The sequence below is a fragment of the Dermacentor silvarum genome, chromosome 2, assembly GCF_013339745.2.
Source record: "Dermacentor silvarum isolate Dsil-2018 chromosome 2, BIME_Dsil_1.4, whole genome shotgun sequence".
NCBI lineage: Eukaryota > Metazoa > Arthropoda > Arachnida > Ixodida > Ixodidae > Dermacentor > Dermacentor silvarum.
Genome location: NC_051155.1, coordinates 168,115,118 through 168,139,171, shown reverse-complemented (window position 1 = coordinate 168,139,171; position 24,054 = coordinate 168,115,118). Strand labels below are relative to the sequence as shown.

General features: G+C 47.9%; 1 protein-coding gene across 1 annotated transcript in view; it reads right to left on the bottom strand.

Moving 5' to 3' along the window:
- Positions 1 to 24,054, bottom strand: part of LOC119442064 (filamin-A-like) — a 172,035-nt gene that overhangs the window by 97,944 nt on the left and 50,037 nt on the right. Inside the window, exon 3 of the mRNA XM_037706782.2 lies at positions 4,022 to 4,211. Within this exon, the coding sequence (XP_037562710.1) occupies positions 4,022 to 4,211 (190 nt within the window). The remainder of the gene's footprint in view (positions 1 to 4,021; positions 4,212 to 24,054) is intronic.

Sequence of the window (24,054 nt, the reverse complement as noted above, 5' to 3'; positions counted from 1 at the left end):
AGTCACTTTTCTTGTCATTAATCTTGAGCTCCCCATCACTCAGTGCTTGAAGTACACTAGCAAGATGCTCTGAGTGCTCCTCCTCATTGCGAGAGTAAATTATTATATCGTCGATGTACACATTACAAAACTTCCCAAGAAACGGTCGCAAGACGTCATTCATCATCTTCTGGAACCAAGCGGGTGAGTTCTTCCATTCAAACGGGAGTCGATTGTACTCATAGATGTGAAAAGGCGTCATGAAGGCAGAGTATTTCTTGTATTCTTCAGAAAGTGGAACTTGCCAAAATCCTTTACATAAATCAATACGCGAAAACACTCTGCAGCCACCTGTCTCGTCTATGATAGAGTCCTATTCGTGGCATAGGAAAGGAAAAAAAAAAAGCTCTGTCTGCTTATTAATTTGCTTGTAATCCGTGCAGAGTAGTAGGCTTCCATCTTCCGTAGATGCAATAGTGATGGGCGACGCGAATGTAGACGTGGATGGACGAATTATGCTGTGCATCCAACATCTTTTGAAGCTCGTTCTTCAGCCACATTCTCTTCTCCCGTGACATATTATATGGCTTTTTCCTCACCACTGTAGTATCGCCTAACTTGAATGGTACCTCAAACTTTGTAGTTGCCTTGGGATATCCCTTCAAGCATAGCAATTCCGGGTAAAGCCTCGTAACATCTTCACATGACGATGGCTGCCGCAGGCTCCTCGAAGAAGAAGTTGAAGAAACGCTGAGATTGTGCCGCTTTTCATCCGTAGTTATTTCTCCAGTGCAGTACATGTTAAGGCGAAGTGCACCGATGGCTGGACGCGATAGGAGTAATTCATAGGGTACTCCGTCGAGTACTAGCGCCTGCGTAGCAACACCGTTGCCGAGACAGGATATGGTTAAACATGTCCATTTATCATGAATATATCGCCTTCTGTCGTATCCATGTACTTCCACAGCCCGTTCTGGTGTACTTTCTCAGTCCCAACAATACTGGCATTTATAACTGTGATGCTTGCTCCGCTGTCAACTAACGCAATCCTTTCCTTTTTATCAACAAAAACAGATATATACAAGAGGCTTGCATGCGACAAATAAACAGCTTCTCTTGGTGTCCTCAGGCGGAAGCCGAAGCCCTCTTTATATAGTTTTTTGTCACAGCATCTGACTTCGTGTTGGCTTGAGCCTCCTTGGTTAGTCAGAAAGGACACAGGAGAAGCGGTAGACTTCCAGCTTGCAAGCGGGCGTCTTTCATCAGCTCGTGTAGCAGTTGGGCACCTTGCACCAGACATCATGGGTTGCCGCTGGGATCCCGAGTCTTGTAGGTAGAGGTTTCGCATTCCCTGCAGAAGTTCTTCAACCGTTTTGGGCCCTCTCACTTATATTTGCTTCTGATGGTCCGGCGTCAGTGCTCACTGCTTCCGGAAGAGCTTGTTCCTCTTCATCTTGAGGCGTTGCAGCCAAGATTCGGATGTCACCGCGTTGATTTGCTCCACTGATGAAGTCCACCCACACATCGACTTGAATGTCCACGCAGAAAAGATGCAGGCTGCGCCAATTTGTAATAATACACAGTAGGGCTAGGCTATGGTATCAGCCATCTTCTTTATTCCGAACGCCTCGTCACTCCGTCATCTTCGTTAAGACACCCTGTAACTTCTTCTTCACAACGTCCACGTACATGTGTATGTATGCAAAGGTGGGCAAAGGACCTCGCAAGGCTCAACCTCAATCTCCAATAAGGTTTGACGACGTCTCTCAACCTCGTACTATGGAGTTTGATGGGCTTTCAAAAGACCTCAACTCAGCATTCGGTTACCTCACCTCGTCCTTAAACTTATTATTGAGGCTGAGGTCAGGCCTTGCAAGCTATATATATATATATATATATATATATATATATATATATATATATATATATATATATATATATATATATATATATAATTTCGTGAGTTTAAGGTCGGGTATAATCAATGTACGTAGAATGTACGCGTACGTAGTTATTCGTGTGTCCTGTGGATCAACTAATGTAAACATTTTCTGGTGTCTCTTAATGCAGAAGGCCGGCTGACAGCCATGGTGCAGGGAATTAAGTGTAACTCTTCATAAAAAAAAAAATGTTCAGTATGAGGTTCCGGCTGTGAAACATCCAATGTCAAGGCATCTGATGGTTTAGGTAAACTTAACCTAAATTTATACAACTTTCCAACGATGTAAAAATTGAAAGTTCATAATCGTTTTAAGGCCATTTGCTGCCCCCGTATAAAAATTTTGTGACTGTTCTCGGTTTGGAAAACCGACAACAAGACAAAACTGCAAGAAATGCATTTGCATACTCACATTATCTTACTGCATGTATTTTGACTTGTAAAGGGCAACGTCTCACATCGTGGCGAAGCTCCTAAAATAGTTTGTATTGGAGCGGCGCACCATAGACTTTGTGCACCTGAATGGACGCTACCGTTAAGTTTTCTTACAAAGCCTTCATCGCCGATAACTACCTTAAACTCTGTAAACAGCGTCGTTTTCCAAACAATCGTAACTGACAACCTTGCATGGCTGTAGATTCAGAATCGGACTATACGTTGCTCACAAACTCGTTTTTCCTTGCTTAAGCGTCGACCTAGTTCAGGCGCACACAACCGCTACGCCACAAAGGTGCGACGGTCGGCTAGAAGAGGTCAAGCCTAACCATCCGGCACTTCGGTGTTAAAATTAGCAGTGCACAAATTTAGAATACTTAATTAGAATCGAATACTAATGTTTGAATCGAATATTAAATTATGATTGAACATTAGATTATGACCGCATATACAGGTTTGCCACGATTATTCGAGCCCGTCCGCAATGGAACGAAAGGTTTATGCACGTGGTCCGCCGGCCGCTTCAAGCACCCCGTTGTAGGCCAGCCAGCTAGGCCCCGTCGTGGTGACCTTTCACGTTCTTCTCATTTGCAAACTGCTCAGTGTAACGGACTTCAATATAGCGTTGCATATATACTAACGAAATTAAACAAGATTTCCTTTTTTGGTGCGCTTTTATCTTTCTTCCGAATGTCATATGCACCGAACGTTAAATGTACATTTACTTTACTCCGTGTAAGCAGTACTTCATGTTCTCCCAACTTTCTGGCTTCTCTATGATCCCTAGACGTCTGCTTAAGCTCTTCTATGGCTTGCTTTATTTCCTTGTTCCACCACTTAACGTGGTTTCCTCTCCAACGACTTTTTTTAGCCGTGTTTATCGTATATCCTGCTACATGACGTCTATACCGGCTCCTTGTAATCCCAGATTGTCGTAGTACAGCTTTCCTTCTTTACAGACAAAGGAAGCACAGGAAGATGGAAACTCGAAGTGAGTGCGTACAAAGGAAAACTCTTAGCCATCGTTTCGACAAGGGCACGAAGAAGAGCCTCCTCGTCGAGACACGTTGGCTCGCCAGGCTGAGGCTTCATTTGATCGCTGCTCCCTGTCGATAATTTCCTTCTTCACGTTTCTTTACCTATACGTCCGGAAGAAAAATAGTAATCGGTGCTCGGTCTCGACATTCGTATTCAATATATCTGTACTCGATTCGATCCGAAAATTTCATCGTTCCAGCAGCACTAATCGAAATGTTTTAACTCCCAGATTTGGGCATCGCGCTATACCTCCAAAGCTGGGCCGATCATCGCGTGCGGCACTCAGAAGTTCAAACAGCTCTCTCAGGGAGCGAGATAAAGAAGTTGCATTGAAGTGAACCAATTAGACTGAGCCCGATCGGCTACCATACGCTGGAAAATGGGGAAAAGGAAGGAATAGATGAACAGGAGCAAATAACATAGTCACAGTTCATGCACTCTGGAGTCGCATACGAACTGGAATGTTCATCAACTCTCTCGCAAAGACGGTCACTTAGTACGGCTTCAGAAACTGCAGCAGTGGCCCCGTCATTATCAAAATGACACTGCCAACGGGACCAAAGCTGAAATGGCCGATTGGTTGATTGATTGATTGATTGATTGATTGATTGATTGCGAGCGAGCCCCCACCTGAGCGCCATGCCGGAGTTCCAGTCCGTGGTGAAGTTGGAGACCTGCAGGTCAGGCAGCACGGCGCGCAGCCAGGCGAGCATGAGCTTCTTGGGCGGGAAGTTCGTGCGGCCGATCTGATAGCGAAGGATTAGCGACCACACCAGGCCCAAGATGAGCTTGAGGTTGCCCTCCACAATGTCCGTGTTGCCTGCATCACAGCGAAGCGGTAAGTATAAAGCACATACCAGCCATTCACCTACACAGGGTTACTGAAGACAAACGCTATAACTTGGTGGCAAACTAATGGCACATTCGACTGGTCGCTTTCGAGCACTCTATAGACTGTTATCGCGGTGCGGTTAAAAATCGAGCGCTCGCGGAACACATTCGCCCGATTCACTCAGAGCGCCCCGCTACAACTGAAAGCGCTCGGAGGGGCTCTCACCTTCGTGCGGGGAGCGCAACCAAGATACGACAGAATCCAGATCACGTGGTTACTCCGATTGCTGAGAAGCTGAACGCTCGGCGGGGACAGGCCTTCTCTAGGCTCAAATCTCGACAGGGCTCCGCATAGCTGCAAACCGAGTTGGAGTGCGATAGGGACCATGTGGAATGTATCGTAAGGATTCAGCACAAGTTCCTCCTAAAAAACCGCTCTGCGTCTGTATTCTGCACGGGCCTCTGCGCACCATAACACAGTTTCCGATGGACGCCTAACATTGGAAGAAGTTTTCCGCCGCCGTTACGTCACGGATATGAGCGAACATATAGTACACTAGCGCTTTATAGTGTACTATATACACTAGAAAAATGAGCCGGATGTTTAAAGTATACCGAACGCAAGCAACTTCAAAGGACATATCGTTGGCGAGGGAGAACAGGAGATGGGGCAACCAGATCCCATACGGTCGCGAGTCCTACTTGCTCGCGCTCTATGGCTTCTGTTCTGAGAGAATTTCCGCGATTTCGATACAAAAACCGTGACAGGCCTACGGCAATGATCCGCAGGTGAACGTCCGCGGTCGCGATGCACGCTTCTCTATACGTGTATCTGACATCGCGCGATGCGATCACGTAGTACGTGCTTCCATTCCTTATATTGAATGCAGGCTCCCGAGACATATCAAAGCAACCGCGAGTAACCGCTAATGGCCTTACCGTGACAGAACCATCCGATATGGAGCGAGGAAGCCAGATACGTCTTTTCCAGTTCATCCGTGGCCCTGTCGCTCTCGAACGTTTCCGGTTCTTTCGCTTTTGCGTCTGAGTTCCGCCGTGTGTTATCGTAGCGGCAATCTAAAAACGGTCATTAATTAACGCTTCTCTGGTAAGTGCCTGCTTACATGGAGGAAGGAAAGATGAGGATAGGCCCATGCCTTATACCGGCTGTGTTGGAGAGCGTAGCCGCGCGAAACGCCTATACGGACGCAGCTGCTCACCGTGCTCGTTTACCAACACGGTGCCCAGGATGACGTCAGTGCATGCCATGATCTAAAGCGCGCGCGCTTTAGACACACACACACACACACACACACACACACACACACACACACACACACACACACACACACACACACACACACACACACACACACACACACACACACACACACACACACACACACACACACACACACACACACACACACACACACACACACACACACACACACACTCTCACTCACTCACTCACTCACTCACTCACTCACTCACGACCTACGGCGACGTCGCCGACCGAAAGCAGCTAAGAAAATATCCACAACTGCGATGGCTGCACAAACGCGTTTTATGCGATGGGGTCTTGAAATCGATCGCAAGGTCGATTGCCCGAGGCCACTGATGGTGGATAACTGGGCGTTGAAAGGATAATGGTCTGCTATAAAAAGAATCGAGAATCACCCTTTTTGCTGCGCGAAGAGGGTACGCGTGAATACAGAGTGCGAGATATACGGCTACTCCAAGCCATACGAACGAGGTGAGACCCCCCAAGGAGACGGCATACTCGAGCTATAGGAAAGAACAAACTTCGCTCCGCGCTCATCGTTTTGTTGGAATGTATGTCAGCGAAAACCGCGCCGTTTCTACGTCGGTGGAGCGGCTATATCCCCAGAAATCTTGACGAGGTGCCATATTGCTTGCACAACTTCTCCATTCTATTTTTAGATAGCACAGTGGAACTGAAAAAGGAAGGAACGCAAACCTATCACATATTGCACATTTTCCAGATGTCACTTTTTTTCAATGGACCATCCCGGATTGTTTCCCGAATAATTAATAATAAGAACCCAAAAATATGACGCCCGAGGAATGGTAGTTTAGCGTTTGCTCTTAGATCATCGTAAGCGCTCTTTCGTGAACGAACGATAGACACGGAGTAACTCAGCATGGTATACATACAAACAACGGTAAAAAGCTTCACTGACGATGATATATGGTAGACGAAGTTGACTGAGATTTGAGAACGCGTAATTTAGTTCGTGCGTTTGAGTTTTATGAACTTAATGTTTCTACAGAGTTACGTAACCAAACCGATGGCGCATACGTTGAAACGTGACAAAAACCGGTTTAAGCCTGTAGAACGCTTTGCTTTGATCTATGGTTCCAAACGGATCCATAACTCAGGTCAATGCGCAATGCACGGTACTGTTAAGAACGTTCCTCCATTGTAGCGCTTACCCCTTGTGCTGCTCTCTATCCGTATAGTACGCTTGTATGTCACTCCGACTCACTCGTAGGTCCTTAACGGGGGAAGCGATGCGATAACTCAAAAGGCAACGACGCGCAGTGTTATCGACAGGGTCAAAGCTCTTTCGGTCTATATAGGTCGATGGCCTGGAGTTTTAAGCCGTACTAAAACCTCTGTGTTTGCTTTGTTCTTTACGTTCTTATAAAACACTTCGTTCGTGCGTCGTCTGCCGCGCTGCGCCGCGTGCAATGGCTTCTTGTTCCTTCCCGCGACTTTAGCCACGGTGACGTCACTCTCCTACGACGCTTCTCCGCGTTGGAGGCGTACGCGTCTCGGCTAACTGTTGCGGTGACGTGGGTGCCGTGCGCGGAACGAACACACATAAACTCGCAAACCCGATAGCCTCGCTGCGCGGCGAGCCGTTCTCGATGCAAGCAACAAGTTGCATCACTGGCGGTATGGTGGGCCCCGTATACTATCCCCACCACTCCGACGCAGACAGCTAGACTGCGCGGTATCGCACGTATGCGCAACCCCGATCACGAACCCACGCGTATTGCCACATATCGCGCGCGCTGAGCGCGTAAAAGCGAAGCAAGAGAACATCCACGCTTGGCCGTGAGTCACCATCGGCCGCGAAATGACCGCGTGCGTATGTAGAGGGCTTAATGCGCGCCACGAGAAGATGCGTACTGCGTAAACGTGTGCGCCGCATGTTGCCGTTGTAAGTGGTAAAACACGGCTGTGTGCTGCAGCCTCTGAATCGTTTCAGGCACCTATAGCACAACATCAGGGTGTGCGCTCAGTCATATTGGGGACGAACGATCTTCCGATAATGATCGATATTGCAAACGATCGCTATATATTCCGGAATCGTTCGTCTCATCGGACGAAAATGTTTCGCAGTCTCCGTTCCAAACAGCAGGGTCCAGGAAGGAGTACTGTAAATTAAACGAAAACGAACGACCAACTTCATCTTGCACGTACCTATCTCTCGTGATGTTCGGCAGAATGACAAAAAAAAAAAAAAAAAAAATCAAAGGTGCGCAGACACACGGCACCTACATAACGTCCGAGTCAGCGTCGGGTTTCACGGTCACGCAGTCGCTTAGTGAAGCAGAACACGAACCAAAAAAAAAAAAAAATCGACGACCCTTACACGCCCCGAACGCGAGTCAGGTATACACGGACGGAAGAAGAGCTCAGGCGATTGAGCTACGTAGCTGCGGTACACGAATCGAAAATCCCGACACGCTCTCAAAACAATCGTCGCGCCGCAAAGATGCAACGACAGACGCGTGTAGCGGTGTGTACGTAGTGGTGAACTCATTCCCGAGACACGCCCACCGAAACAGCGTAGACGCACCTTTTGTGGCAACAATGGCGGTCGGCTCGGCGAGCACACAAATATCGCATCACGACTCTCGCGCGGCCTCTAAAAGCCCGCACAGCTCGGTCAGTGTGACGCCAGCCGGAGACCATTACACGCGGTGAGCTTGGAGAAGAATACGCGCGCAGACGGGTTTTGTTTTTCTCGCGGTCTGGGAACGGCCGGTGGTGGCCATCACGTCCGCTTCGTATAAGGCGCTATCGGAGGGAACGCAGGGAAGAGCAAGGCGACGAGACGATCCATGTTTCCTGCACGCGTCGCATCAGCTGCCGCGTGACCGCACGCCTTTCCTTGGGCAAAGAGAAGCGAGATGCATACGCATACACATATACGCACAGACACACCGGCCGGGCGCTAAGCATTAACGCTCGAACGCACGATGCGGATGCGCCGGTGCGGAACAAACGTCTTCGCAGACCGTATACATATATGCATTGCGCATGGTGGTACCCTTTCCCGCTAAAACCGAGCAGTGTCGTAGAAGCTACGCGTAATGTTTATTAAACAAAAGAGCAGCTTTTACAAATTTTCACGCCAAAAATTTTAAAGGGAAGTACAGGGTATAGTGGTTCTGTTTTATTTATTATTAGTTTTTTTTTTTCAGATATGAAAGGCTGCATCTACTGAAACAATTAGGGCTACACGTAATTTCAAAAAGGTTACGGTTGAAAAGCACGCTTTGAGAAATCAGATAGATGATCGGGCTAAACGTCAGCCGTGTCCTCCGCTGAAATGTATACGGGGCATTCGGATTTTCTGCCTGATGTCACCAAGTCAATGCGCATAAGCCTTCTGCTCACTAAGAGGCGTAGGCAAAATGCATAGAGTAAGGTCCCTAGATAACTATATAGACCTTATCACAGAGTCTGCATAAGAGCTGCAGGAACTTATATATCCCCGGCTGATCGCGATTAGCTAAGCACGGCTACCACAACGGCCTAATAAAACAAGGCCTGGAAGTCCGGAGCGGTAAAGTCACACTGGTATAGACTGAAAGCTCGCATATTCAGAGAGTAAGCGACGTGTTTCTTTCACTATGGCCTTTGCAGCATGTAAACGCCGGTCCACTAGCGTTACGCGTGCGTCATTATTACGAGCTCTGAGGCCTTCTCAGGCGTTGGCACCATCTATTTTGTGAGTTCGGCCCCCCAGAGTATCGTGCACCGACAAATTAAAAAAAAAAAATATCAGTGGCGATTAGGCAGTAAGTGGGAGAGAAATGCGCGAGCATTACTTCGCACCCCTTTGAGGTCCCAGATCCATGACTTAACGCGCTGTTCACCACATTGCAAAGTGAGGTTCAAGAGATCACACGACACACGTCCTGTCTCTTCGAGGAGTGAAGTGCAACTTACAGGTGGTTTGCCACGACACCTGCCTCTACCTCTAACACCGTGACCGGCTTCTGACTCATCACACACAAGCAATTTTTTTTTTCTTTTTTCGCAGTGACACTCCCAATGCTAACGCGCGTACATATAGGTCTACCTTCTTCAGGAGACAACGACTGTCGAAAACGGCAGGTGGGGATTCGCGCGCATGTCGGCTCGCAACCCCTTTTTAAATTCATTTTCTTTTTTTTAAGGTTGCGGTGAATGCTGAGAGAGGGTGAATCAACTTTCGTTTGGCGACGAGTTTAAGCCGGCAGCCGAAAGAAGTAGTGCAACTATTTGCCACTAGTGCAAGTGTGTGCAGCACTCGCTTCGCAAGTGCTGCACACGGGACAATCTAGATTACAGGAGCATGCCGGCGGCTCCTGGATTCCTTCTGCGCCCTCCGGGGGCAGCCGCGCTTCTGACGCTTCGCGCACACGTCTCGCGTCGCACTATGACGTGCCGAACCATAGCGATGTCCCGCAGAATGCCTCCGCGTATATAACAAATGCGGCGTCAGTAACAGACGGACTGAAGATGACGTACGATTTACGGTGCATGCGTGACCTGCGAAGAAACGCCAGTCGACGCTTCCCACGCAACGCATGCGTGACGGAAGCTCGATCGTTCGTTCTGGGGCCGCAAGAGGGCACGCGAAGAGGTCGGCGTGCGAACGATGCGCGCGGTATACGCAGTGTACGTGCCCTTGATCCAGATCACACCCGGGGTATTGCAGAAATGTGACTCGCAGGTCAACTCCTCTCCTCCCCCCCTCCGAGCCCCACTACACACGCACATAAAATGAGTGAGGAGAGTGACGCGGAAGCCGGAGGAGCAAAAAAAGTTGCAGTGGCTTAGCTCGGCTATGCCAGGATATACGTAGCGTTAGCGAAGGTTCAGCTGATTATTCTTAGCTTTCCTGGTTGTCTCCTACGCTCAACCGCTAATTGCCAGGCAACTACTTCGGGATCCGATGAGTCAAGCTTCTCCGTTCTTCTGCGCTGTTGAGGAGCATTTGCGCTCTCCTTCTCCATGGCTATACCACACTGGCAAACGCCAGTCAGAAGCGCAGCGGCTCCAGCGCAGTGTCAGACGGCGACTGCACAGCGAGCGCGCTCCGGCGCCAGTGCGTCTACCACGGCTACGACGTCACTCCTCTGGAATGCGCAGACCGGCGGCGGTGAGTCGCGCACGGCGGCGGCGGAGTGCGCGAGAGGTGCCGGCTCCGGTGGCTCTGGTGCGCAAGCCGTGTGACATCACTGATCCTTGCGCATGCGCAGCACGGCTCTTGATGTGCCGCGCGAAACGGGCTTGGCTAGGCCAGTGTAGCTAAAGCTAAAAAAAACTACACTTGCACGGGCAGCTTCCTTTTGTTCTCGAGGGAGGCGGGATAGTCAAGAGAGCGTGCAAAGTGCAGCTTGTCTCTACTCACATGCTATCGTTTTCATTTGAGCCAATCAGCACACACTGATAGCGATCGACATGTCGCCAAAGAGCGGGCGGTCAAATGACACGGAGCTACCAAGTCCAAAAGGCCCGAAGACAAGCCGTATGTATATGCGAAGCGTAATTTAGGCTGGCAGAGCTGCGTAGGAAATATACAGGGTGTTCACTATTAAGTTTTACGGAATTTTTAGAAATCGCCTGTGGCAGGCAGCTTAATTCTTATCATTGAGCTGGGTTATTCGATGAGGCGGACATTAGTAGCACGAGAAATCGAAATACATATTCAACTAATTAACAAGAAGTTATTGCTTCTTAGTTAATTACTTTACGACACGTATTGCAATTTACGAATTCTAGCCGGTGAGCTTGTCAGGGGTATCCGCTTGCAATGAATTTCCAGAATGACACCAGCTTGGAGATATGCGCCATCAAACTCGCCGTAAAATGCACTGTTGTTCCTCTTACTTTTTTACCAAGATGCTGTTTTATACATTGAAGCACAAAAGTAACTGGAGCGCCCATGTATTTCGTCCCACACTTTGGGAAATGATATCTCGAAACTGATGTCATCGTGGAAATTCATTTTAATTAAATGGATGCGTCTTGCAAACTCACCGGCTACAATTCGTAAATTGCAATATGTGTCGTAAAGTACTTAACTAAGACGTTCATTAGTGGATTTTTGTTAATTAGTTGAATATGTGTTTCAATTTCTCGTGCTACTAATGTCCGCCTCTTCGAATAACCCAGCTCAACGATAAGAATTATGCCCCTGCCACAGGCGATTTTTAATAAATTCCGTAAAACTTAATTTTGAACACCCGGTATACCCGGAAGCTAATGGACGCAGACTTGGCCCAGAAACCAATAAACGAGCCTTGCAACTCGAATTCTGCGATGTGATGCAGAGAGAAAAAATGGGATGAAAGGCAGGAAGGTTAACCAGAGTAACTGTCCGATTGGCTGCTCTGCACTGGGATGAAGCTGAAAGGGCAGAAATGATGAGAAGATATGAAAACAACCTGCGAAAGAGCAAACGAGATGAACCGGTGGGTGTCTCGTGGCCAAAATGAAAGGTTAGAAAGCGAGAAGACAGGTCGCGGCAGCAGCACCAAGTTTAATAAAATTATGACCATTACATCGACGGCGATTGAAGTATACAGAAACCGCTGATTTTTTTCGGAGTTCAACAATCAAGAAACAACCGGTGTCGAGGACATAAAAGGCTGCGACATGCACTGATATTCGGACGTTTCGAATATCTAAACTGACGCAGGCTTCGCCATGCTCGCATATAATAGGCGACCTAGTGAGGTGATTCATTTCGGCTGAAACTGAGAGTTGAAACAGCTGGCATTAACGGCACAGGCACACAAAGGTATCCATGAGCACTACAGCGATTCCGGCAATCAAGTCCTTAAAAAACAATTTGTGTTGCCTCTAAAATGGCAGAGAGCCATGCAGTGCTGGCCATGAAAAATAGCCAACCCTGACGTATTGCGATCAAGAAATCTAAGTCTGAAACCCCGTTCAATATTGCGATATTCTAAAAGAAAAAGAAGAAGAAAACAACTATTTTGCCGAGAAACAAGTTTTGACGGAGTACGTACTCGATTGAATCGATTCGAACTCTGACTCGACTCGCTTCCGTTCGACACCCTGAACCGGTATATCCAGCCCACGTGCCCAGAATTACGTATGGAACATACGTACAGAGCGACCGGCAGTCTTTCCGGTTGCAGCCTCTTCCGTAAGCGGCGTGAGAATCATCTGTAGCGAGCACACATCGCGCGGACAACCATATACCCGGAGCTGACGAGAGAGGAAAGAAAATTAATGAAAAAGACGAAGAAATACAAAGAAGCAGGGCGACAACGCAAACTTGGTCCCGTGCTGTTGTAGAGCTTCTAGAGGACGACGTGGTGCACGTCGAAGCGGTTTCCGGTTCTTAACGGCGCTCTCCTGCAGGAGGCGGCTGTTCGCTACGTGTGCGTGCGTACTTTTTGGAGGTCTCTCCGTATCTAGCGGACGAATCGTTACCCTCCGTGGGATATTCTCGGCCGGGCAGGGCTTCACCCCGCGTAGCCCGTCCCCTCATCCCCCTCCCCCTCCCCAACACACACGCACGCATACACACCTATACAAATACATCGGGCGGGCTTCTGTTTGCGCTGCAGCCAAGCCACTGTGAGCACACCACGTGCCTGGCATTCGGTCGCGCAGCACGCATTCGGTCGTGCACCGAAAGGCGCGCCGTATCTTTGTTCCGGGTTTTTTCTTCGAGACAGAGCGGCTCAAGCGCTGCACACGTACGCTCTGTATACGTACGCTCGTACGGGCGAGGACGTCGCGACGCGCCGGGTATTCGGGGCAAGCCGCACACTAATTCCGCGGAGGATTCACGGGCACGACCTCGTGACATCGAAACGCGCGGAGCGCCGCCGGCGAGCGAGGGTCTCTCGTTCCCTCCGACGACGACGACGGGACTTCTTCGTTGACCGACGACGTACGTCGCCGTACAGTCACCCTACTGTGTATACTGCGCAGACGACGGTGGACTGGGCGCTGCGGTATAACTTCTTGGCGAGCGCGCGGTTATTTCTTCTATCGTGGGGGCTTCCTTCCGCGGACACGGAAGGTCGAAGCACGTCTACGGGACAGAGGAGAACGATGGAGAGGGTGGTGTTAAAAGAACGAAAGAACGGAAGTCAGTGGTGTGTTGCGAATCTTTCAGACACGCGGGAAGAAGCTATAGTCTGCTTCCGCGTCGTGCCACACGATGCTAAGCGCGCTACCGGCATGTAAAGTCGATTGTGTCGCTCGAGCGCCACGGTTAGGACACTTTCTTTCGAGAGAGAGCATTAAAGGGAAAGACAGTGACGTTCATCCGATCGCAATATCCGGTTCGCTACTCTGCCCTGGTGGAGGGGAAAAGGGAGGATAAAAGATAAGGAAGAGAGAGAGAGAGAGAGATAGTTTATAAAGCTATCAGGGACAGCACAATATTAGCGCGAAATCAAAAACACGCTCAAGTGCGTAGCCGTTCGCAAAGGCAGTTGTCCGAAAGAGCATACCATCTTATGCGCTTGCAATTGGTGAGGCTGCTATTGGGTCTTCTGTGCATTTATTATGGTGACTTGCAAAGCATTTCGCTACTCAAGAGATGGCAGTATGCAGTGTATCGGGTGCATGCAAATTGGACTTAGAGCAGACTCATAGTGCGCTTGTTGTTTAATAGTACGCGGACATAACGTTCATTCATGACCATATTACGGATATGACCCTTGTCCATCTGCAACTGACACATCATCAGCAGGTGTGGTGGGTGTCTGAGAATTCCTAAACAGTCGCAAGAAGGCTAGGGCCGAAATCGAGTGCGCCGCGGATATGAGTGCCGCCGATTTAGTATCGTCGTCATAGCCATCTTGTTACCTGACCTCAGGCCAACGTCGCTCAGGGATACATTTTTATTTTTTCTCGCGCTAAATATGCCCACTTCCGCGCCCTCGTTTCAGACGCATGGAACTGCTGAAATGGTAAAATTCACCCGGGCAGACGTCATGCGATCGTTGCGCAGAACCACCTGAAACATCCTCACACTTCTCCGCTCCGTCTTGTTTTTGCTGTTGAGTTCGCTTTCCACGTTTCCTTATTGGTCTACCGTTGAGGCAAGGCAACTTAGCCCTCCAATTTAGTACCGTGACTTACAACAAATCCGTACAAAGCTTGACGTCTGTACCTACCATCCGCTTGTAGCAACGCTGAACGTCAAAGGGAACAAAAGGCTATCGTATATACAGGCTCATCCGGAGCCATCCACTAAGGCGTGCCTCATAATCAATACTGGTTTTGGCACGTAAAATCCCAGAAAGAAGAAGTTTGTAAGTCGTTCTTGTCCTCACAACTCTGATCGTTCTTTCCCAGAGACACTGAAGTTCTGCCATGTTAGTGTTTTGAGCCAATCAAAGAGGCCGTGTGAAACCCCCAGAGCCAATAATAACTGACAAGATGACGAATTCGACAACATGGCGGAATTAGACATTGTCCGGAATCTCACTCCCAGACCCAGTTGCTGCCCAATACGAATGTGGATCAGCGCATTGGAGGGCGCGGAGTGGGGAAGCGATTCGGGAGAGTGAGCGTTACGTAAACGTAGCGAAATACCCTACGAAAACGTATCGTATAACCACAGTAAAGAACCAGTACATAAAGAACGCTCGTAACCGTATAAGAACTCGGCGTCAACGGAGGAGATCTGCTTCGCTCCAACAGGTCAGCTCAGGGGTTCCGGGAAGGAAAAAAAAAATAAGGCAGAGGTGCGGTTAACTGCGAAATTAAATAGAACGTGCGAATGTTGCATCTAACATAATAAACAAGATGCGGTGGAGAGTATATAGGGGCCATTCGCCCAATTATTCCACTCAACGACGCGGAACGCGCCCGCGACCTCTAACGGCGACCTGTCATTACGTCGCGTGTCGCGTGGTCTGAGCACTGGGCGTAATTAGCGCTGCATCGCCGCAGAGCGTTCGTACGTATAAGAGGTGGGGGGCAACCCTTGTAAACCGGGTAGCCCAGTTCCAGAACGCCGCGCGTGGCGCCACTGCACATAAGCGTCGCGAGTATGCGCGCGGCTCATGCAATTATGCGCGGCATCGTTTCGATGGACCCCATTTGCGCATATGTAAGAGACGTGTTGCGTAACCTCAATGTTACGCGACACTGCCCGACCCTCGCTTCGACCGGATTTAAAGGGACGCGAAAGAGAAACACTGAACCACTTTAGACCGATAATTTTTCTTTTCTTTTCACAATGTATATGTTCATTAAAGAAAAGAAAAAAAAAAGGTGCAAAGTTCTTTTTTCTTTTTTTTTTTAATTTCGTCCGAAATCCAAGCGCCGGTACGTCAGTGTGACAACACGCATCTCAAAGTATATACTTTCACGCATTGTGACTTAGTAAATGACTTAGTAGATCGTGACGTATAGTAAGTGTTATCGACGCTTGCTGAGTTCCGTCTTGGTCGCTTTTTAAGAGTACAGCGTAGATCTTCTTTACCGATAAGCAATTAACTAGGCCCGAGCAGACGCTGTCAAAATCCCTGACGTCACGGCGGGCTGGTACAGAAATTTCAAGGCGGCGTCGCCACTTGTCTTTCCTTCTTGCGCCTTTTCTGGCTTTCCAAACCACTTCTCACGTTCAGAGGAGCCTCTCTCTCTCTCTCTCTCTCTCTCTCTCTTTTTTTTTTTTTGAGAGGTGTTCTTGAAGCATTATTTACCAATACAGTTCACACAATTTTTTTTCTTTTAGTGTCCCTTTAACGAGACTGAAAGAATAAAAAGAATGCATAATGAAGCTGATTGCATAGTGCCTGTTAATTTTATTAGTTGGCTCCACTGCAAACTCGCAAACACTGGCATGGCGCTCTTTGGCCATAACTGGCCCTTGCGCCATTAAACATTACACATCATCAATTTTATTAGTTGATTTTTTTAACTTATCTTCTGCAGTCGAGGGCGGGGCGAGGGGCTGCTGAAGATATGTCGTGAACGGTAACAACACCGCGAGAGAGGGCCTAGTAAATAATATTTTTATAATTTTTAAAAGTCCTTAATGTTTTAACAGAAGGCACGGTATAGTATAGTATCTCCGGTATCAGCGGGGTGTCCACGTACTTCCAGTTGGCTAAATGTGGCCTCCTGAATGCCTCACCGCCTATCGTTGCATTTAAAACGCAATATTTTGTCGAATATGATCAACATACAAAGTTACAAAGTCGTTTGAAGCCAGACGGACCAATATTAGGCTAATAATCCAAGTACAATCCATCATCATGATGCTGGCCAAACAACGATGCTTGTAGCTCCCGCAAACACACGCGGCCAGAGTTTCATGTAGTAGCTCTTATTGTAAAATCTACGGCTTGGGCGATGGAGAAGCTTTTGGAAATTTAAGAGCGCGGATCGGCGCGCGCCAGACCATGAAGCTGCAGTGAGCGAAAGTAAGTACGTGACGAACAAAAATACGTAGCATGTATTATAAGCGGGTACGTGTGTACTATCAGCATACCATCGGCCTATCAGAAACGGGAGAAAATAACTGATGAGAACGACTGTTACGCGTGACCACATGGAAGTGCGTCATGTAATCGCTCTGTAGCCGGTTTCCAAGCATGGATTCGTCCCAAGTGTATGTTTTGGAGTCTGAATTAAGCCACCGTTACAAATGCAGCTAAACATGGGAACGGAACAGCGCACTGGAGCCGTTCCCGACTTCGCGTTTGAACTTATACTGATAGTACGTATACACTTGTACTTACCACCATCGTCGTCTCACTGCCTCGCTTCTTCGAGCTATCGAAGTGCATGCATGTTGGGCCACAAAAAGTTGGCGGGACAGAGGTTTCACGAGCAACATGAATTTCTGCTCCGTTAAGGCATGGCGTTTCCAATTTAATGGATCATTGCGTAGGTCACGGAAGAAACTACGGACTGAAACCTTAAATTTCGGGCGATGTGCTCCGGTGTCACGGGAACTCAGCTTTCTGGTAAATCCCGTGTCAGTAAACTTTTGTGACCGACTGTATACGCCCGTTCACAGGCTGTGCCACAAAACAGTATAGCTATACGCGACACAACCTCTGTAGTAAAATAACCAACACATTGACAAGTTGGCATATATTAATCTTGTGGACCAAGGCGTGAACAGACAAGGGACGTATAGACTACTTTACGGAAGCGCTTACGAGTGATCGACGCCATCTTGGGCTGTTAATGCTGCCGTTATGTATCCCTAACGACCACTTGCACAGTATTGCAGTTAATTCTCATGCATGAAAATGGTTGCACAGATGCTTTAAGTGTTCCGTGGCAATGTTAATTTGATGTCACTGCAAACACAACTGAGAAATTGACCGTGTTACAGCCCAAGATGGCGCCGCCCATGAATAAAAAATAAGATCGCCCATAGAAAAGGCAGACAAACACCGGCGCATACAATTATACATGTTTCGGTTAACTATCGAGGTTTGTCTAAATGGTTATTCAACAATGGTAACAGATGCAAGGTAGTGATGATGACGATCAAGACTTATAGTGCAATCGTATAACTTTGAAGCAAATATTGATGTTACCAAGAAGCTGGGTTCTATATACGTACAGCATTGTAATGAGTACCGTCAGTGTAGAAGTGATCCCAAAATGGCCGCAAACAGGCGACTTCACGGTGATTAAACAGACCAGAAACAATTTTTATGGAAGCGAATGTCTGGGTATACCTTGTAAGAAATGCATTGAATGCAACTATATTGAACTAGAATGGTACGATAAATTTGCAACATGCATACATTGTTCAGAGCCAAAGAGGAAAAAGAGTAAAGTAAAAAAGTCCACTGAAGCAGGACCGTAGTGTGAGCGCGGTAACAGCGGATGCAAGCTTCCTCGCCTGCTTCGAGCGACGCGCAAGGTTACAATAGTAAACAGTCACAGCGACAAGTCATGATCAACGAGCAAAGTCGTCGTAAAAATCAAGCGATTGAGCAGCTACTGTTGTGATTGGCGCCACACTGATATTCTGCTTTAAAATAATTAATAATTTGTTTTACTATATTTCTGTTTAGATATATACGAGACGTTAACCCCACGGGGCAATCCCTAAAAGGCCTGGTTCGCCGTTTAGTTTTGCCAGTCTCGCTCACTATTTCACCGTATTTTTTCATTTTCTTTGTACTTCATTAATAGGTATACGGCGCTGAGACACAGTAATGTTCAACTTCCGGCATTTGCTGCGAGTTGCGCGTTGCGAGTGATGTAGGTTATGCGCGTGAATAACACGCGAGCAACGCAACGCGTTGCCGGTCGCAACGATCACTTGCTCTGTCGTCTCGGACAACACATTCGCAAAACATGCACAGTGAAGACGCAGCAAAATAAGCTATATGTAGTGCACTAATGGTCAAGACACGGCGGTCAATTGATCGTTGTAGCCATAAAAGCTTTGTTCGCTTAATCGCTAGGAATGCCGTTGAATTATAGAGCAGGAAAATCTAGGCAGAGAGAGAGAGAAATAAACGTTTATTTTTGAACTATAGCGATAGAGAGAAAGAGATCTCTTCTCGCTCTCTAGGAAAGAAAAGAAAACAAAACTCACACCGTTAAATTTAACTGACACCCTGAGATGATGTGGTTTTCTCCACCCCATTCCCTGAAGGCTTACACGCAAACGAGAGAGAGAAAAAACAGAGAGAAAGCCGGTAAAGGAAAGGAGTGCCGGCGAGGCCAGTATACGCTGTCCACCGTGTCATCTCGCCAATTTCTCTTTCTTTCTTTTTCACGTGCCACTCTCTAAGAACACGAGAAAAACGCATAGCGTCAGGGAATTTACTCGCGCGTCTGCTCTAGACGGGCGTCGTTACGCGGCTGTCGAAACAAGCTTTTCAAGGAAACCAGCGCGGCGAACAAGCTCCGGTGTGCGCACGCAAGAACGAGAGGTTGTTTGTAGAAAAAGAAGCGTAAAAAAAGTATATCGTCAAATAAAGACACGAAAGAAAGGAGCAGGAACGCTGCAATTTCGGGCTGACGCGCGACCCGGCATTTCTGGCATACCGGCATCACGCGGTATGCCCCGCGCATAGCCTGGAACGAGTCGCTCGCCGGCCGCGCCGAGCTGTCACCGCCCAGCATGCAACCGGCACGCCATTAACAGCGCAACGCCAATCTCCGACCGCGCCGGGCCTTTGTAGCTGGCCTGCCGCAACATAGGCAATGTGAACAGAGCGGGCACGAGTCAACCGACTACGGAGGTGTACACACAGGAATAAATGAAAGAAAAAGGAGGAGCCACAGAAAGGATCTACACACCGTGCCACAGCTTCAGCGACTCTTGGATGGAAATAAGAAGACTTCGCTGTTCTTTTTTTTCCTTTTCTTTCCATTTCACCTCCCCCTTTTACACCTCGCTTGCACAACACTTCTAGTCATTTTCCTCGGCTCGGTTTCGAAACTCATAGGCGCGCACAACTGCATAGTTTGCAACCATGAAATAAAGTATACGCCCTGCAACGGGCTTGACTGTAAAGACATACTCGACTGACTATGGAGCTTCCCATGTGGAGCTTCCACAGTGAGTCAGTCCCATCTCACTTCCCCTTAATCACTTTTCCAAATAGAACTTGAGGTATGCCTCAAATATATTACCATCTCTCTTTCACTAGGTGGGAAAGCGAACAGAAGGTTGTTGTTATTGCATTTTTCTGGAGATTACTTCGAAGCGTGACGAATTGAACAGAAGGCGTTGTACTTGGTGCAGACGTGGATGCTGCAACCGACGAAATAATGTCTGACTGGGGTCCTAAACGCTATAGAAAGTGGTCTGTGCTCCACCACAGCGACCAAATGCAAGTACAGTAGATGAAACACGATAGGTTACTCTGACATAATGCACTAATCGGAGAGTAGAAGAAAAAAATCCACGCCAACGAATAACACGTCAACAAAAGAAGATAACGCTTTCACGCATAAGTAATATCAATATCAAAATATAATTGCTTCGTTTACAGCCGTATCTAAACCAGAACAGAACTGTGGAAGAATTTAACCGAATCCTTTAGTACCAAAATGTTGTGCTGTCTATGCTGAAGGCTTTGAACTATAAAGGATGCGTTTGCATGGCGCACCACGAGAGACACGAGTAATCGCTACCCTGCAAAACCTTTGCACATGCATAATAGAGCTTCCGAGCTTCCGTTGCAGCAGCTGCCATGACCTTAACCCTCCCTCCTCCTCCCCCACACAAACGCACGCACACACAAAGATAAAATAACAAAACAATAACAGATCTTAGTAACCACTACTCTTTTTTTTCTTCCAGGATCAAAATTCATTACATGTTTCATAAAAGCTACAGGCATTTGGTATACAGAAGCAGGTTTCATACTCAGTGATTACAATAATTAAATTAGTGAAAATGGAGCCTGAAACTCGCAATAAGTAGGCAATCTAAAGTAGCATTAGTTACTCGCCCTCATTAGAAAACCCCTCAATGATCCCCAAGTCGCAAGAAATACCTCAGCGTGCACACGTCCAGTCCAACTCCTACTCCGCCTACTATACTTCGCACCGGTTTGCGCATGTTCGGGGAACAACCTCCCACCCTTCCCCATTACTTTAAGCGGCACGCCTCTGACGTAACGCACTTAGGCGTAGCGATGCAGGGTGTCGGGTGTTGCGAACGGACAAATCGAACGGACAGGTTCAGTGAATTTTTCCTACGCCATAAGTGCCGTTAAAACTGGGCTAATGTTGATTCAGTTGAAGCGCGCGGTATACGATAACGCCACGCAGCACCGAACATGTCCTCTAGATGTTCTCCGAACCCGCCAATTTTTATTTAATGGCATCCCCTTTGAAACGGTACGGTGGCTAGATGGGTAGAAACTAGGCGGTGACAAATAGTCACCTAGCCTGCTAGATTTAATCAGGAATGCTAAACATTTTTTTTTATCTAGCAGTTTTGTATACATTTCATTAACCTTATTTTTTCCCTCAAAATCTACCTTGTACCGCTACCTAGGACTGTAAGAGATCAAATTAGGTCGTGTCAATCTCTTCCCGGCTTTACTTTACTCTAAATACTCTAAACGTCTCTTGCTTATCTCTACTGATGACCGGTCAATGCTTCCGCCCACTTTATACCCAATCGCTTCTGGAAGGTGTACGTTACCTACTGTTCTCACTGGGTGAATCCTTTCGCATTCCATTATATCACGGCTGTCACCCGTTCGCCGTCGGCGCGAAGTCGATAGACGGGGTATACAAGCCGGTTGGTCGTTCCGTACTCAAGCGAACACAGTAAAAGAGTCAGAGTCGGGAGTAAAAAAAAAAAAAAAACAAAAAAAAAACAATATATTTATCGACTGACACAGATACACAAATTACTTAAATAAAATAATAAAAAATGACAAGAACACTAAACACTTGAACTTAATATAGCTCGATGACGACAAAGAAATATGACGAGCAATTAACAGTGGATATAAAAACGAAACAGGGCGCGGATTATTATTATTATTATTTGATTTGTACACATATACACACAAGGACACAAATGGATTAAGGAGGGAGCAAGCTGACAACTGCCACCGAGAGGGGCACAACGCCTGCCTACTCCTATAGGAGGAGGGAATAGAGGAAATGAAAATATGAGAAAAGAAAAGAGGAAATAAAGAAATGACGGAGACACGGACAGAACAAATAAAAAAAATAAAAACAAAACAAAATACAAATAATGTCTATAAACGGGAGGCCAAGTCAGTGTCCTTCAGAAAACTTAGCAAGGCTCGATGGGCCTGGTCACGTCTTGCAGCGCTCCCCTTTGGAAAAAGGCAATCGTCAAGGGTCGCACATTGCAGCCCCATAAGTCTATACTCCTTAATTAGTAATGCGCGCTGCGCAACGAATGCGGGACACTCTAAAACTAGATGTTCAAGTGTCTCACAGGAGCCACAAAACGTACACGACGGGCTGTCCACACGTCCTTGTCGGTATAGGCGTTCGCGCACCAACACAGACCCAACCCTTAACTTGTATAACAGTGCTCTAGCACGACGGGGCAAGCCTCGACCACGAACGCGGGGAGGGAACGATCCGTCTGCAACACGCCGGTCTGGGTGCTGCTTTAGGAGGTGTCGGCGTATAAGGAGACGGGCGTTTTCAAACGTGCACGAAATGTCAGGGCAGTCACATTCATGGTGGGCACAGCTTGAAGCGAGGCGATCAGCCTCTTCATTTCCAGCGATGCCCACGTGCGAGGGTACCCACTGGGCAATGAGGGACACTCCACAGGAAGTAATTTTGCCCGAAGTTTCTTGGATACTGCACAACAATGGGCTATCGGCATCTTGTCTAAGTCTGCTGAGGGCAGCACGGGAGTCTGTAAGAATGACGACCTTCAAGGCGTTTAATTCTTCGTGTACGTATTTCAGAGCAACATCAATCGCTGCTAGTTCTGCAGTTGTTGATGAGGTTGGATGTAGTATTCTGAATACCCGTCTGATGCCAGTCGAAGGGCAGAAGAAAGCTGCAGAAGCGCCTTGCGCGTCGCTGTGTACAGATGCGTCCGTGAATATTTCAATATAACCTTCAAATTTTTCAAATAGGTGGGACTGGGCCAATTGAAATAGTGCCGGAACAGGCTGACTAGATTTTTTGTGGATTTCAGGAATTGTCAGATAAATGGGGAAGGAGCATTTGTTGCGCTTCTTCGGAGTAGTGAAAGAAGTAGTGTCTCGTGAACTGTGAGTAATGTCCACAAACAATGCCGCCATTTTCCCCATCCGAGAGAAAGGGCGCTGAAGCAGCCGATTAATCAGTGCTTGGCCGTCTGATGCTCGGTGCAAACGTTCGATATGGTGTAGCGCTCTCTGGTCTGCTTGCAAGCTCAGGGGCAACTGGTGCGCTTCCGTGAGTAGTGGAACAGATTGTGCCTCACGAGGTAAGCCAAGCATGACTCGGAGGGCAACACGATGGTCCCGTTCCAACTCAGACATCATATTTGGCGGCACGTTCAAGACTGGCAAGGCATACATCACGCCAGAGAGGACAGACGATTGGTATACCTGAAGTGCTGTCGTCTGGTCGCAGCCAGCGCCCCTAGCAGTCAAGGCGGCCACATACTTGAGCAGCGACCGCGATTTGCACCGCACAGAGGTAATGGCAGGGCGCCAAGAGAGGCGATCATCGATAATTACACCCAGGTAGCGGTGGTGTTGTACCCATTGTACCGGTGTCTCTCTGAGGTACAGCCGGCTCATGGTTCGACGAGCCCGTTGCCTTGGATGATATGCAATCGCGGCTGACTTAGCTGGTGAGATCTGCAGACCAACTTCCTCCAAGTACTCTGAAGTCGCATTCAGAGCTCTCTGCAAGATTCCACGAAGACGTGGACCATGGTACGAAGGACCGCTGATCCACAGTGCAATGTCATCTGCATAGATTGCTATACATATTGGAAAGTCTGCTTCCTGAGGCAATCGGCTTGGAAGTCCAGCAAGTACACTGTTGAAGAGAAGCGGCGACAAGACGCTGCCTTGTGGTACACCGCACTTAACAGGGCGAGAATCACTTGTTGCTCCTCCAACACGCACTTTCATGTGGCGCT